At 43.4% G+C, this 15263-nt stretch overlaps 1 protein-coding gene across 1 annotated transcript; it reads right to left on the reverse strand.

Annotated features, from left to right (window-relative positions):
- Nucleotides 1-587: 587 nt before the first annotated feature.
- Nucleotides 588-2768, reverse strand: LOC138831817 (nuclear envelope pore membrane protein POM 121-like). The gene has a single exon (XM_070028845.1). The coding sequence runs from the start codon at nucleotides 2766-2768 to the stop codon at nucleotides 588-590; it is 2181 nt and encodes a 726-aa protein (XP_069884946.1).
- Nucleotides 2769-15263: the final 12495 nt, after the last annotated feature.

Consider the following 15263-nt stretch of genomic DNA (forward strand, 5'->3'; position numbering starts at 1 on the left):
GGTCATTATAAGAGGAAGACACAATTGGGAATGGATTAGGGTAAAACAGCAAGAAGAGAGGGGAAATTTGATCCCCAGAAGAGACAGAGGAAGATAATATGAGCAGATAAAATTAGGAATGCTCCATCTGTCCCATCATATGACATCACATGAGAAACCCAACCTTCGGCAAAGCTTCCCCATGTTCTAGATTACCGAAATGTGGAAGAGCCACTGAGCATGTTCTGCACTACACAGAGACTCAGAATAGCAGTGAACACTAATTCACATTCCTTCAGTTCTCCAGCCTCACCTGGGTGACTGATGAAGTCAGGTATCTGGCTTCTTGCTTCTATCCTGTGACCTCCTGCCCATTCTGGAGTTGCCCACTTTCTCCAGAAGTGACCAGGCACAGGCTGCTAACTTTCAGGTCGGCCATTTGTAGCCAGAGATCCAGGCTGAGTTTGCTTTGTGTAAATGCCGAGTGTCAGAGCCTCTCCCAAGCAGGTTTTGGGGTCCAGATTCAGAAAAGGGCTGGTTGTTTGGGGGAAGGGGATGGAAGGAGGACAGGGATTATTCTTTTCTAGTGAACTGCCATGGGGTTGAAGTCACACCGGTGGCAAGGCATGGGACTGCTGAGCCCCAATGCCCAACTCCCCTGAAGCCATGGGTTTGGGGTGGCTCCAACACAGAGGCTGCTGCTGTCCATGGCTTACACAGATGGAGGCTGGGAAGAAGAATGCTCCAGAAGAGGAGCTAGGGCCTGGGGTGGTCCCAGTCAGTCCAAAGCCCCGAGGGCCAGCTGAGGCAGCCAAGAAGGCAGATGGAAAGGCGGCCTGAGAGCAGCTGGCAATCCTGCTGCTAATGGTGGGGGTGGTGGTGGGCTGAGAGGTGACCCGACAGCCAATGGTGGTGAGAGGGGTCTGGGAGGGCTGCATGCTGGCAGGGGCCCAGAAGGTGGAGGCTGGGCCTTTCTGACAGCCCAAAGCAGACAGGACTGAGGAGCCCAAAGCCACCTGGGCCTGTGCTGTGGCCGGCCCTGGCTGAGCAGGTGTGTGTGCGGCCTCATCCTGTCTTGGCATCCATGAGCAGCCAGGGACTGGCTTGTTGTCCCCGCAGGGGAGCTTGGTGCGGCCTGTGGTGTGGATGCGGAGAGTCGGCATGACGCGGGAGGTAGAGGGAAATTGGAAGACAGGCCTGGCTGTGCGGTTGAAGCTCAAGCTGCCCTCGCTGGTGGTAGAGTCAGACGAGGGGCTGCGCGGGCTGGGGCAGCCCGTGGAGCTAGAGCAGGTGGCTGCTACCGAGCTGGGAGAGCCCTGACGCTTGGAGAAATGGCCATGGGAGGGCAGAGACACAGGGGATCTGGGAGTAGAGTACAGCAGAGCCCAAATAATGCCCCGAGGAATATTCAAAGTAGTGGCACAGGCCTGGCCCTGAGCTGGCTCTGAGCCTGAGTGTGAATCTGACTTGCCCGAGGCCACAGTGGGGGTGGCAGTGTCAAGGCCACTGACCTGGTGCGTGTTGGTGTAAGCAGCAACTGGCTCTGTGCAGAGCGGCCCTGAGGGTGGGGCCCCCACGCTGCCCTCCACAGGCTTGGTGGCTGTAGCCTGGGTGGAGATGGAGGGGGTGGTGCTGCTGTGTGAGGCGCTAGATGCCAATGAGCTGAGGCGATGCCCTTTGGGTAGAGCTGGAGAAGCGGGGCCTGGCCTGGCAGAGTTGGCAGTCTCAGCAGGAGCAGCGCAGGCAGGCTGGCGGTGCTTTATCTTAAACCGGACTCTTCGTTTAGTGCTAGGGAAGGTGGCCTTGGTTGCTTGGACTTTGTTAGAGACCTGCAGGTGGTGCACAGTGGGAAAGTGGGCGTCAGGGGCCTTGCCTGGGGGGGACTGGGCAACAGGGGCCATGGCAGCGGCTGGAGCCCTGGAATGAGGAGGCAGCCGCTCCTCCCTGGCTTTCTTGGCCAGCCTCCCTCCAGGCAGGAAGAGGGAGGCAAGACCTGACCTCTTGCCCAGCTGGGCCCCGGCCCGCGTGGAAGCAAAGCAACAGGAGCGGCCTTTCTGGCCAGAGCCAGGCTTGCCAGCAGCCCGCCCGCTTGCCATGGGCCTCCCAGAAGAGGGGTGCCATTGCTCTTGTGAGGGCTGACGGGAGCCCTGGGCAGCGAGGCCCCCCTGGAAGGACTCAGAGCTCAGTACCTGAGACGGCTTCGGGGGCTTGGGCGATGTTTCTCCATCCCTGGCGCCGTCCTGGCGCGGTCTCTTGCGCTGTGGATCAGAGTCGGAGTCCTGGTGGTCTGCAGCCATGGTCTTGGTCTTCCTGTCTTGGAGCACCTCGGCGAGTGTGTGGTGGTCCCCCGCGGGCGGGTGGCTGCTGGAGGGCGCAGACTGTGCGCAGGAGTCGGTGGTGTGCGCCTGCGCTGGGGGAGGCGCAGGTGCGCTGTGCTGAGCGGGCATCCTCGGGGTCAGCGCGCTGCACAGTCTCCTGCTGAGCGTCTGCAGGGGAGGCTGGTTCCAGCACACAGCAGCCAGCGGCCCCAGCAGGGCACGGCGGGCCTGCTGCAGCAGATAGCGTCTCCGAGGCGAGCTGAGCACACGCCTGGGCCCAGCGGCAGGATGCCCGCGGGATGGCCTCTTGCGGGCTCTCAGAAGAGAGATGGGCGCCCAGGAGGACAGCAGGGGGATGCTCTTGGAGGCCGAGGGCTCCTGAGGCCCAGCAGGTGCGTGACGCTCAGTGCCGTCCTGGGCCGGGCTGTCCGCGGGCAGGGACAGGCCAGTCTTGTCCAGATAGGCGCCCATGGCGCCCGTTCAGAGGCGTCGGAGCTCTGTGATCAGAGTCCTTGGCTCTGGGATTTCGTTTTCCCGCCAACTCGGTGAGTCGCAGGCAAATCGAATGAGCAACGTTCACCAATGCCGCGAGCCACCAATGACGTCCACGTGTGTGAGCGCTGGAGCGTGGACAGGGCGCACGCCCTTGGGGCTCGGGCCTCTCCCAGCAGACCCAGCGGCCTCCAGCCTCAGCCGACCCGCAGGACACCCAGTAAGTAGGTGTTAGAAGTGAGCACTAGGTACAGCACCATGAACAGCACTAGATTTAGCAGAAATAATGATGAATAACAGGCTGAGCAGTGTCAGGCAGACAGCCAAGTACAGGACGAGGACTAGGCTTATTCAAGGTGAACTTACAATCATCCTTTATTCTGTTGATACCTGTAAGGAAATAGGAGACTTTTTGAGTCTTTGCATTTTCTTTATTTGTCATCAGGGATACATATCACAACATGGCTTGGTTTTTATTTATTTATTGAAGTATTTGCTTTCTCTTGTAGCCTCATGGAAAGGTTTTCTAGGCTGACAGAGCTTGTGTTTAATTACACACAAGGACATAAACCCGTGATAGTAGTCTAAACACACTTCCAACCACAGAAGGCCTAAAAGGAGGAAAGAGTGAAAAGGCAGATGGAATAGCAGCAGTGGACACCAAGCTGAAGGCTTCAGCGACTACACATAAAAGTTCAGCACTCCTCAAATGGACAAGGATGTAAGACCTACCTATGTCCTGTTCACCAGCAATGTATGACAGAGACACAGACAAGTGGAAAACAGAAAAACAAAGAAAAACTGTAGAAATAGTAAACCTAAGAATGTTGGGTCTGGACTTTACAGTGCATGCTTAGTACTAGGTAGGTAGGAGGTAGTGGTAGGAGGAGGATGATGCTTCAAGACCAGATTGGGAAAAGTGTGAGATGCTAGCTGGGGGAAAATCATAAAAAATGATAAAAATAGAACTAGAAGAAGTGGCTAAAAATATAAACAGAAAAGGAAAAAAGAAAACGTTATTTATTTTAATTTCAGATAAAGCATAGTACAAACATTTCATATAGCTTAAAATTTCATTTTGAAGGTACACACAATAGCATATATGTGAAGTTTTATAATTCAGAAGCTAAACTAGAAAAAATAAAAGGTATAAGAAAAATCATAATGAGTAGGAACCTTAAATAGTTCATTTTTCAGCATCTAAGAGATTGCATAGTACATTCAAAATTCAGTAATACTAGAAGATTTGAATGGCAGTAAAATAGAAAAAATAAGAGATTTTTGATGTGTTAAAGACATAACATTTAGTGTTTTGAAGACTATTGCTTACAGCATGTCATCTTATTTATTTTTGTTCATGTATGTTGTCATACACTGGAAGGATTTTTTCCTTGCATTTTCACACACACACACACACACACACACACACACACACACACACACACACACACACACACACATATATATGGCACTTGGATTACATTTACCCCTCTATTATTTTATCCCTCCTCCTCCCTCCTTCATGGTCCTCCTTTTTCCTTCCCAGAAGTGTCCATTTTATTCCCATGACCTTTGCTTTGTGAATCATGTCATTTCCAGGTATGTGTACACCTGATGGAGTGGTGTTTAGCAAACACTCTGCAGAGATCAGCCAAATGCTGCTCTAATGTGACACTTGGGGTAGACTTCCCGGACCCAGAAATAGAGCAGTCTTGATGCACTGGTGCTTTGAAGTGATTATCATCAGTTTATTATCAGTAGTTTTGTGAGTGGAGGAGAGCACAATATGCTTCTCCTCTCTATACTACTTTACCATAGCAATTACTTTAGCCTGATTTTTTTGAGAACCTAGAAACACAGTTCTGAAGACAGAATGTAAGTTTATCTTTTTTTGTGAGGGAACTTCCCATATATGAAGGACAGTCATAATGGTGTCTCTGTACCAAGAAGAGTAGGATGAGTCAAAACTCATAAGGGATTTCTGTAAAAGGCAGAGGTATTGACTTCTATCAACCCTTAACCATGTTTGTCATCCATTTCCAAGAGACTCTCCCAGAACTTGTCTTCCTTGCCCCAAAGCCCAAACCATCTTTATTTTAGTCAAAGTTGGTTTATGGTTAAAGTTAATTTTTGCTTAGGGTACCTCCTACCTTGAGTCCCTCCATAATGACTGCCACCTAGCCCAGGAGTTAAATGAAGAGAGGATTACACTTGAGACTTTCCTTCTATAACAAGAAGGTAAGTCTCAACCAATCACAGATGCCAAATTTCCTCTGGACACACAGGACTTCTTATTTGACTTTGTGCAAATATGACAAATACGGAGCTGTAACCTATCAAATATGTTTAGCCCTTACTTCCATTTCCTTCTGTCTAAACCCTGCTTTCCATTGCTGAATGTCTGAGTTCTCTGAACCTCTTCTGGTTGGAGGTCTGTCCAATTCTGTGACCTGTGCCTTGCTCAATTATTAGTAACTTTGCTCTGAGCAATATGAACTCAATTGAACATCTGTTTGAGTTGCTATCACCTGAGTTTCTCCCATGAACGATGGATGTGAACAGACTTGTATATATTTTCTTCTCACTAACCTGGATTCCAACTGAGAACCCAGCAAGATAGGAAACTTTCATTCTTCCTCTAGATCTGTGACTCTGTTCTTTTCCCTTGTGAATTACTATGAGCAACTCAGAATAACCCTCAAACAGAGAAGGATTTTTCTCTGTGTCAATAGTAAAAGGCCTCTCCTTGACAAATCCATAGGTCCTTAATGGGCTACTTTGTTGAGAAGTGTCCTGCTTTTGTTAGGAAGATGGTTGCCCCATTTGGCAAGCAGAAATATAATTGTTTTACCAGTCAAATGTGAATAAATAACAAATATAGACAGTTCCTGACTTACCATGCTTTAAGTGTTCATTGGCACCAATGTGATATACCTTAATTTTAAATTAGACCATTTTGTTCAGTTGGCTAGGAGTGCTATGTGCTCATTTGATCTAGGTTTTCATTGATAATGAGTTTATTGGGTTGTAACTACAGTACAAGTTGAACAGCCTCTCTACATATTTTGTTAAAAGTAGAATTTGTTCATTGTTGACCTGAAATTCAAGTTTGACTGGGTTTTCCTTTTTTCTTTCCGTCTGGGAAAGCCAAACAATGCTCTTGTAAAAACATCAGCTATTCTCATTCAATCAGATCTCAGGAATGAACAGACCAAAGGGGACTCTTGTAACTCAGCAATCTTTCTGGTAACATATGAGAAGTCACTCAGAAGCAGTAGAGAATAGGGTATTGTGAACATTGTCTTTTTATTTAAATATTTATTATGATATACATACAAATTTGTAAAAATGAATGAACATCACCTTTACAAGAACAGAGAGCACTGAGAACATGTGGGAACACTTGAGAACACAGGGCCAGGTTAGGGTTTCAAGGCTGCCCAATGAGGGAGTGGAAGATCAAGTTTTGTTTTTCTGGTACATGAATCATATGAACATTTTCACACAGCAATGATATTCCTATTGACAAAATAAAATACATCATAGTGAAAAAGGAAAACCAAAACAATACAAATAACAAAACCTACTAAGTAGAGTGTAAACAATTCCAAATCATGCAAGAGAGACTTTCATCTCAGACACAACTTATAATGTTTAAATCTCTGTCCTTACACAGATATTGCAGTAGTGTATAAATCTTTTCTCAGCACAATTCAACTAAACAATCTCCTTAGCCCACAAAAGTATCATCTTCATGTTTCATTTCCTTAACAAACTAGAAATCAAGAATTTAGGTAGTCTGTAAAAATTACAAAATATTGTGGCAGGGAGTATTTATGTCAACTCTTCCTGATCGGCACGTATGTTTTGAAGTATAGCACTCTCTGAGAGACATAAATGCAATCTACCTTGGAGACACAAAACTCTGGTAACTTTGTTACAAAAATAAGGCAAGGATGTTGTGCATAGTTAGGTCACTATTTGAGGATTTTACAATATAACATCTATTACCCATATACTAAGTTATGACAAGCCAATGAATACATCGGAGATACCAGAATAAAAGCATAATTTCCAAGTGCATAACGCAAGACACATAAGATCCTATGATTTTTTTTTGGCAATTTAGCTGAAAAAGAACTGCTTGAAAATTCAGGTTACCCCTATCAATAATTATTTGGCACCATATTAGACCTTGTGCATACTATGTCAGTGTTAGAATGATTGATAAGACACCCTCCCTACAACAGTAGGGAATAGAGTTGGTAAATTTGCCTCTGCCAAATTGTGGCTGTTCAGAAAATAGTATATCTTGCCATAGCAACTCAGTAGGCCTGAGGTCTAAGGATTGAGATTTGAAACTGGCCAGAGGAGTAAAGTCCATGGATTTCTTATCTCCAATTAACCATCTAAAAGCTAGAAGTAGAATCGTCATTCAAGTTGTAGAGTGCCAGCTTTGAGCAAATCAACTAAGCAAGATCACAAGGCCTTGAGTGCAAGCCCTAGTATTCAGGGAGGAAGGTGGAGAATATCTTGAGCTTTTTAAGCAATGAACTGTTATTACTATAATAAGTAAAACATGACTTTGTGTATATGGCCAGCATATACACAAATATCTCATCCATACACACACACTGTTTTTTCTTACCATTTTAATGCTTCAAAATTTAACATTTCTGTTAAAGGAAACATACAAAGACAGTGGGAGACCAGAGGGTAGAAGTGACTTTTGATAAATGAGTTATGTATCTGCTTGGGGCAGGAATGTGGAGACTCTATGTTAAATGTTAACAGTCTATGAGGGAAAATTCAGTTATCTGGGTTCACAAAGGAACTGGATAGTACATGTCAATTTACCATATTCCCAGAAGCCAGATGTCCTGTGTTTTGTGATTATTATCTGCACAACTTGCTAAAAACAGGTCCTTAATAAATAACATCATCTCTCTGTCTTCAGGCTATCAAGAAGCGTTTCTTAAACACACCAATGGGAGCAAAGACAGCGTGACTCTGTGCAGATCAGTGACTGAGAAGAGGTTCAAGTTCAATTATCTCTTGTCTGCAGATTTGCAAGATTGCTGGAAGGCCCAGAACATGGACAACATTCAGCCAGTCACTGCTAGTTCCATTCTGTGTGAGTTTGTGCCTGAATGTTATTGAGGAGTAAGAGTGTTGCACAGTGCTATGGTTGGTCATGGTAGAGTTAGAATGACCAGATTCTGCAAAAGCAGAAGTGCTGGGGACTCCAGTTCCAGAAAACACAGTGTTACTAACTTTTATCAAGGCTTCCATGGGCTTCTGGTAACTGGAGTACAGCATGGCAGCAGAGGTTATCACTTGTCACCATCACACCATCACATTCCACCTGTTTGGTGTGGTTACAATGGGGTGTACTCCTGAAGCGGGAGCAAGGATGCTCTCTCTCTCCCTTACCACAACTTAATGCACATCTTTAAGATGCTGGTGGCATCTTATTGCTGATTCTAGACACCTGCATTGGGCTGGATCACTTTTTCTGTAACCACAACATTCCCTTCATTAGTATAATGGTGATGTACTATAGTGGAGGCTGGGCCTCTTTGTCACAATAGGGCTCTAAGTTTGTTCTGGACCCAGGATCATGGTGCCTGGTGGCAGAGTAGAGCTTGTGGCCTAGGAAGATCCTGCCATTATGATATTCCCAGAAGCCCTGGGTCAGGAAGCGGTAGCACTATCTTTTGACTCTGCCTGGAAGACACAGATGTTTCAGTGACTGTCTCCTGAGTTACTTTGTCTGTCTGTGCTCCATGCATTGGTTTTGGGACTTGAAAGCTCCTTTTAGAGGAGTAGCTATTGCCTGAATTTACCAAGGTTTGCTCATTCTACCAGGGAAGGTGTGCTCCTGTTTGTTTCTTTAATGGGGTCCTGCCTCTGCTCCATTTCCATATCCAGATCTAGTTTTTGGTCTAAGCAAACTTCAACCAGTGTCTTGAATTTAAGTCCCAAGTCATGTATGACGTGGTCCTCTAGCTCTCCCTCAATAAAACTTCTACAGCCAATGGAGGCCCATAGAGAATCCTTGTCCTCCTGCAAATCGACCAGCAGGCAATCTTTGTTCATGTGGCTGTCATCATTGTCAGTGTAGGAGGCTGCTTTCTAAAATGAAAATACAAATAAAGACAAAAATTTACTGATACAAATTCTCTTAAAAACAAGTCAGTTGGGCAGGGATGTAACACAGTGCCAAAGTACTTATCAAACACATACAATGTCTTGTGTTCATTTTCCAGTCCCAAAAAAGTAAAGACAAAAAATAAAAATTTAAATAATGTTTTATGTAAAATTAATGTACAGAGTGGTCACAGTTACACGAGTAATGTAATGAGGACATTTCCTATGGAGCATTTTTCCTCCTCCTTTGTTTTTCCCCTAACATCCCTTCCCACCCCAATTCCTTCTTCCCTCCTCCACCACAAGTTGTAAAGTTTGTGCTCAACATAGTGTCTTGCTTGTACATCTAGTTGTTACAATGGGTCAAAAAACATATACAATAAGAACAAATAAACCTTTAAAATCAGGATTTTAAAAATTATTCTGCTTAACTTCATCTTATCTGGTCATATAAGCAAAATGAACCCCAAGATATGGACAAAAATGGTTTTATCTCTGTTGCTATTGTTTCTAACATATTTATAAGGTACCATGTGATTTTTTTTTTGTTGCTTTGTATGTTCCTCCCCCATGGTATAAACCCTGTTTTCTTTGTATTTGATGTTGCTATAATTTGGGGAGCAGAAGGGAAAAAACAAATGCTTATAATAGGGATACAGGTTTACCCATTGTTATAATTAGATATACAAGACATGAGGTGGAAAACAAACTTTACAATTTAGGCCTGAGGCGGGGCGGAGACACTGGTGAGGGAGTTAAGTTGTGGAAGTAGGAAGGAATGGATGGTAGGGGAAAAAGATAGGAGGAGGCAACAATGTTTGATACGAAAGGTACTCATTACCTTGCTCATGTATCTGTACTACCTCTCTACAGTATATTCACAATACAAACTTCTTAAAAATAAAAAGAAAAAAGAAATAAAATCCAAAAATAAATAAAATAAATAAAAATGCCTATTTAAGCTGGGTGCTGGTGGCTCATAATCCTAACTACTCAGAAGGCTGAGATCTGAGGATTGCAGTTGAAAGCCAGCCCAGGCTCAAAATGGTAGAGCACTAAAGAGCTCAGTGACAATACCCAGGCACTGAGTTCAACCCCCATGACGGACCAAATGCATATATAAATAAAAATTTCCTAATATAAATGTTATACCCAAGGTATAATAATTAGAAAGAAGCATAAGAAAAACATCAACTGAGAGACAGCCTACATTTTAGCTAATGTATATTTAAAAACTATATATATATATTAATATCATGAGGCAGGTGGGATGGTTTATGACTATAATCCCAGCTACTTGGGAGATGGATATCAAGAGAATGAAAATTTGAGGCTAGCCTGGGCAAAAGGTCAGTAAGATCCCTTCCAAACAAGTCATCTGGGCTATGTGTAATTGGCAGGTGGTTCTTGGTCCAAGCAACTCAAAGCAAATGTAAATAGTGAAAAAGAGCTGGAGGCATGGCTGAAGTAGCAGAACACTTGCCTGGCAAGTGCACCTGAAAATCCCCCACAAAAGTGGGTGTATAATCAAAGTACCTGTATACACACATGTGTCACCATGAAAGCTGTTATTTCTTTTTTTTAATTTAATTTTATTTTATTTGAGAACATACTGTACATAGGGGTTACAATTACATTGGCAGGATAATGCATACATTTCTTACCAAGCATTGCAGCCTCCTCCTTTGTTTACCCTTCACCTCCCTTCCCAGCCTCCCCCCTCCCCCCCACCCAATCATACTCCCCTCCCCCCCCACACCGACATTGTAAAGCTTGCTTTGACATGACATTTTGTAATTCTCCTTGTTGCAACAGGTCCACCTGAATCCTTAAACGACTTGTTTGTCCCCATCTCCTCCACATGTTATACTGACATCAAATAAAGTGAAAGCAGGGGTTACACTGTGGGGGAGGGACATACAAAGCATCAAAGAAATAATCTTATAAATGCGTTAGAAACACATGCATGAAAGAAACAAAAACATTAAAATACATATTTAAGGGTTCGTTTTCCTAACATCACATTATCTGACCTTTTCCACTTGACTCATACCTATACTAGATATTGCAAATAAGGGAAACCATGGGACCTATGTTTCTTTGGGCCTGGCTTACTTCACTTAATATAATTTTTTCCAAGCGAAAGCTGTTATTTCTATACAGAATAGAAGCTAATAAAAACAATGAAGGGAAGAAGGGGCTTTTATATTCAAGGAAAATAAATGACCATGAGAAGTAAATCTAATGAAACATCTTGACAAGATCCTGGATAGAAATGCAATTCTATAAAGGCAAAGTTCAAATATAGATTCTATCAATTTAAATTGCTGGATTTTTGATGGTGCTAAATAGCAGTATAGATTATTGTGTGAATGCATGCACAGATGTGAATGTGAGCATACATATGTCATGTAAGCACATATGCATCTGCATGAATATATATTGTGTGCATGCCATATACTTATTATGTGTGCATTTTCCACATACACACATGTGTGCATGTGGTATGTGTAAGAGAATGGAAGACTAAATGGCAGATATAGAGAAATAGTAAAAATCAGGTGATACTGGGTAGATTATTCAGGAGTTCAAAATTTCGATACTTGAATGTTTTCTGACAAATACTTTCTGGGTGGTAATAAAATTTGATATGCACTTTTCTGAGAAGGTTGAATTATTTTCCAATCAAAAGCTAGCAATATCTGTATAACCAAGTTTTACTGGGCCAGGATTAGAGAGGGCAAGGAAAATATATCCCCATTACCCAATATATAAACAGCTATTCTTAGGTCAGTGAATTAATTCCTTAAATTCCTCATTCACTGCACCAGCAGCTGCCTGAGCTCCAGCACTGTCTCTGGAGGCCCTGTGGCTCCTGAGGAGCTCAGAGTTTCATGGCCCAGGAAGGCTTCTGTACTCCCAGTGACTTGGTTGCTGCAGCAGTCAGGAGGCTTCAGTGTTCTTCCCATCATCCATCCACATCAGCAACTCATGCTGCCCTTTGGTAAAAGAAGTAGAGCTGCTTCCTTTCATGATGGTCTCTTTGGTGAGTGTGCCTCTGACCCCATTTCTTACTGCTGTGTTCTCCCTGTGATCCATGGCCAGTAGGCTGGCATCACCTGTGAATGAACACAGTTAAACACAGAACAAAGGAGGAGGCAACAATGCTTGATAAGAAATGTACTCGATATCTTGCCCATGTAATTTTGATCCTTCTGTACAGTATTTTCACTATAAAAAAAGAGAACCGAAGAATGGAGGGTCTGTACACTAGGGGAGGATCTGAGCTTAAGGAGGGATGAGCTATTTCCCCTGAGGCAAGTTAGGAAACAAAATCCATGTTTTAGACTTCTTATTCAAAACTTCCATAAACAAGATAAAACAAAAATAAAATTCAAACAATGTGTTATTAACTTAACAGCTGCAATTCCCGGATCAGGGTGAAGTCTTTGGCAATCTCTCTACAATGGCATACCAACAGAAGATGTGGCACAAAGGTATGGTAGGAAGATTGGGAAGGAGATAAGTTCTCATCAAAAGAAGAAATCCGTTCTAGCCACGTATTATTTTTTTTAAAGAGCCAAGATTTTTAACAAGAAAAATTTCTGGCTATTCTGTGGGGAAGGGACATACAATGCATCAAAGAAATCATCTTTTAAATATGTTAGAAACTATCCCAAGAAAGAAAAAAACATTTGAGTCCTTATCTTGGGGTTCATTTTGCCTGTCATTAACTTATCTGACCGTTTCTGCTGTCTCAGACATATACTAATTATTGCAAATAAGGGAAACCATGGGACCTATGTTTCTTTGGGCCTGGCTTACTTCACATACCCCTGTTTTCACTGTATTTGATGTTGGTATAATTTGTGGAGGTGAAGGGAAAAAACAAATTGTTTAAATAGGGATACAGGTGGACCCATTGCAACAAGATGTATGAGACACTATGTAGAACAATGAACTTTAAAACTTTGGCGGAAGGTGGGGAGGGCGGGAGATGGGAAGGGATGTTAAGTGGAAACAAAGGACGAGGCAACAATGCTAGATAAGAAATGTAATCATTACCTTGCTCATGTAATTGTAACCCTCTGTACTGTATTTTCACAATTTAAAAAAAGAAAAGTAAACTAAAAAATAGATAGATAGATAGATAGATAGATAGATAGATAGATAGATAGATAGATAGATAGATATAGATAGATAGATAGATAAATACATAAAATTCTGGCTTTTCACAGTTTTTGGGCTAGTACTCTCATAATCCAAGTTCCGTTATTTAAATGAAGACAGAGTACAATAATATTTTCCACATAATTCAATAAATGGTGACAGTCAAAATAAAACTGCCCAAACAAAAATCTGGTGGTCAATGTCCCAGTGATTATGGAGTGTAAAAAGCCTTGAATCAGAGACCTTGAGACACAGGGGTGGGGAAGACACTGATTCCCCATCTGTAAGTACAAGGCACAAGCTTAGGGAGCTGTTAAGTTGATTGTAGTCTCCATTAAGTTGGAATGTATTCGTTTCTAAATTAAAATGAAATGGCTGCCTTCCATCAAATGATTATTTGTACACTGTGCTTGTAATATCTCATGTTCTGATTATTCTTTTTTGTTTTCATAAACATATTTGCAGTATTCTGTTCTTTAGGTACACTTACTTAACTATTCTAATACTATGCATTTGGGTCATTCACAATTTTTAAATAAAATTAATGTGGCCATGAGCATTTACGTACAAATATTTTCCTTTCCTGACCTACATCCTATTACTTAGGGATTACTTAAATTTTATTGAGGATTTATTCTATTATTGCTCTTTATTTAAATGTCTCTGACTGGACCATTTTTGCTTGGCTCTTCAGGGTAACATGAAATACATCCCATACATTGATATGAATTAGAACAAAAGTATTCACTTTTTTTTTGTTATTGTTGTTGACTGCTTGAAAGTTTTCTTTTCTTCTTTGTAAGTGTGGAAAACAGTTTATTCTGCCCAATTATTTACGGGGGAATATCTGGTAGTGAGTTTTGAACTCAGGGCCTTGATCTTCCTTGGCTTGCCTGGGTGTTCAGTTGGCACTCTACCACTTAAGCCATACCTCAGTCCTGCTTTCTGCTGGTCAAATAGAGATTGAGTCCCAAAGACAATTCTGTCTTGGTTGTCCTGGAACAATGATCATCTACATCTCAGCCTCCTGAGTAGGTAGGATTATAGGTGTGAGCTACAGGTATATGAGTATTTGTCCTCTTCTAAGAAGGGATCCTTATGATGTTTGGTTTGACACCAGCCTATCAGGAACCCCTGGATGTGAGGAGCCAGAGCCCATGCACAGGTCGGAGGCTAGAGGGGAAAGACCCATGTGGGCCCTGTGCTCTAACACTCCTGAGAAATCTTAAGACCATCCTCTGAGCTATTCACTGCACCCATCTTACCAGGTGAAACCCAGGGATGCCTGGCCACTAAGCTGTAGACAGATTGCCTAGCCTGGACTGCAAATCTCTCAAGGGTGGACAGAGGGGGAAATTTTCAGCCAGGCTTTCATGAGACAAGCAACACAGTGTCCAAGCATTGGCTTTTCCCTGAAGCCTCAATGTTGTATCCTCAGAAGTGCTAAACAAGGCATCCTTGAACCTCAGCCTGGGTGCTCATCTGAAAGATGGTCCCAGTCCTCTGTAGGCATATATGGTCCTCTGTGGTAGAGTACACCCTGGCCTGGAGGTCAGAAGGGAGTACGGGCCTCTTTCTGACTATATTGTTGTATTCCTTCCAGGAAGGAGCACATTACATGAAGTGGATAAAGGTGAGTGGCAGCTGTCTGGACAGGATGGGCCGGGACTCACAGGCCATCCATTCTGTCCTTCCTGCTCCCCTTTATTAATGTAGACTTTAGGTATAAAGAGAAGGTCTTTCCAGAAGGCAGGTTTAGGTATGAAGTGGGATCAGGAGAGCTTCCTTTGAACCATTGTTTGTACACAGTTGTGTGAACACAGAGCAGCCTGGCTGGACTGAGTGGACAGTTCCAGAACAAAGCCTGGGAAGCTGGTCCCTCCCAGGCCATCACAGCCCAGAGCTGTCACTACCTTGTGCCAGGAAGATGATAGCATTGAGTGGTTGAAGCAGCTACAGATGAGCTAAGTTAAGGTGAGTTAAGACAATATAATAGTAGAAGAGAATTGTTTTGCCTGGTTCAGGAGCCTGGAGAGGCTCAGCGTAGATGTGGGTTGTGAATGTGTTGAACTAACTTAGTCTGGGTGGGCAGGAGCCAGGGAAGTTACTAGGCTCCCATTCAGGATATGGGGGTCTAATGGTGTGATCTTTGTG

This window comes from Dipodomys merriami, unplaced genomic scaffold (genome assembly GCF_024711535.1).
Source record: "Dipodomys merriami isolate MVZ:Mamm:240054 unplaced genomic scaffold, mDipMer1.0.p SCAF_2, whole genome shotgun sequence".
NCBI classification, from domain to species: domain Eukaryota; kingdom Metazoa; phylum Chordata; class Mammalia; order Rodentia; family Heteromyidae; genus Dipodomys; species Dipodomys merriami.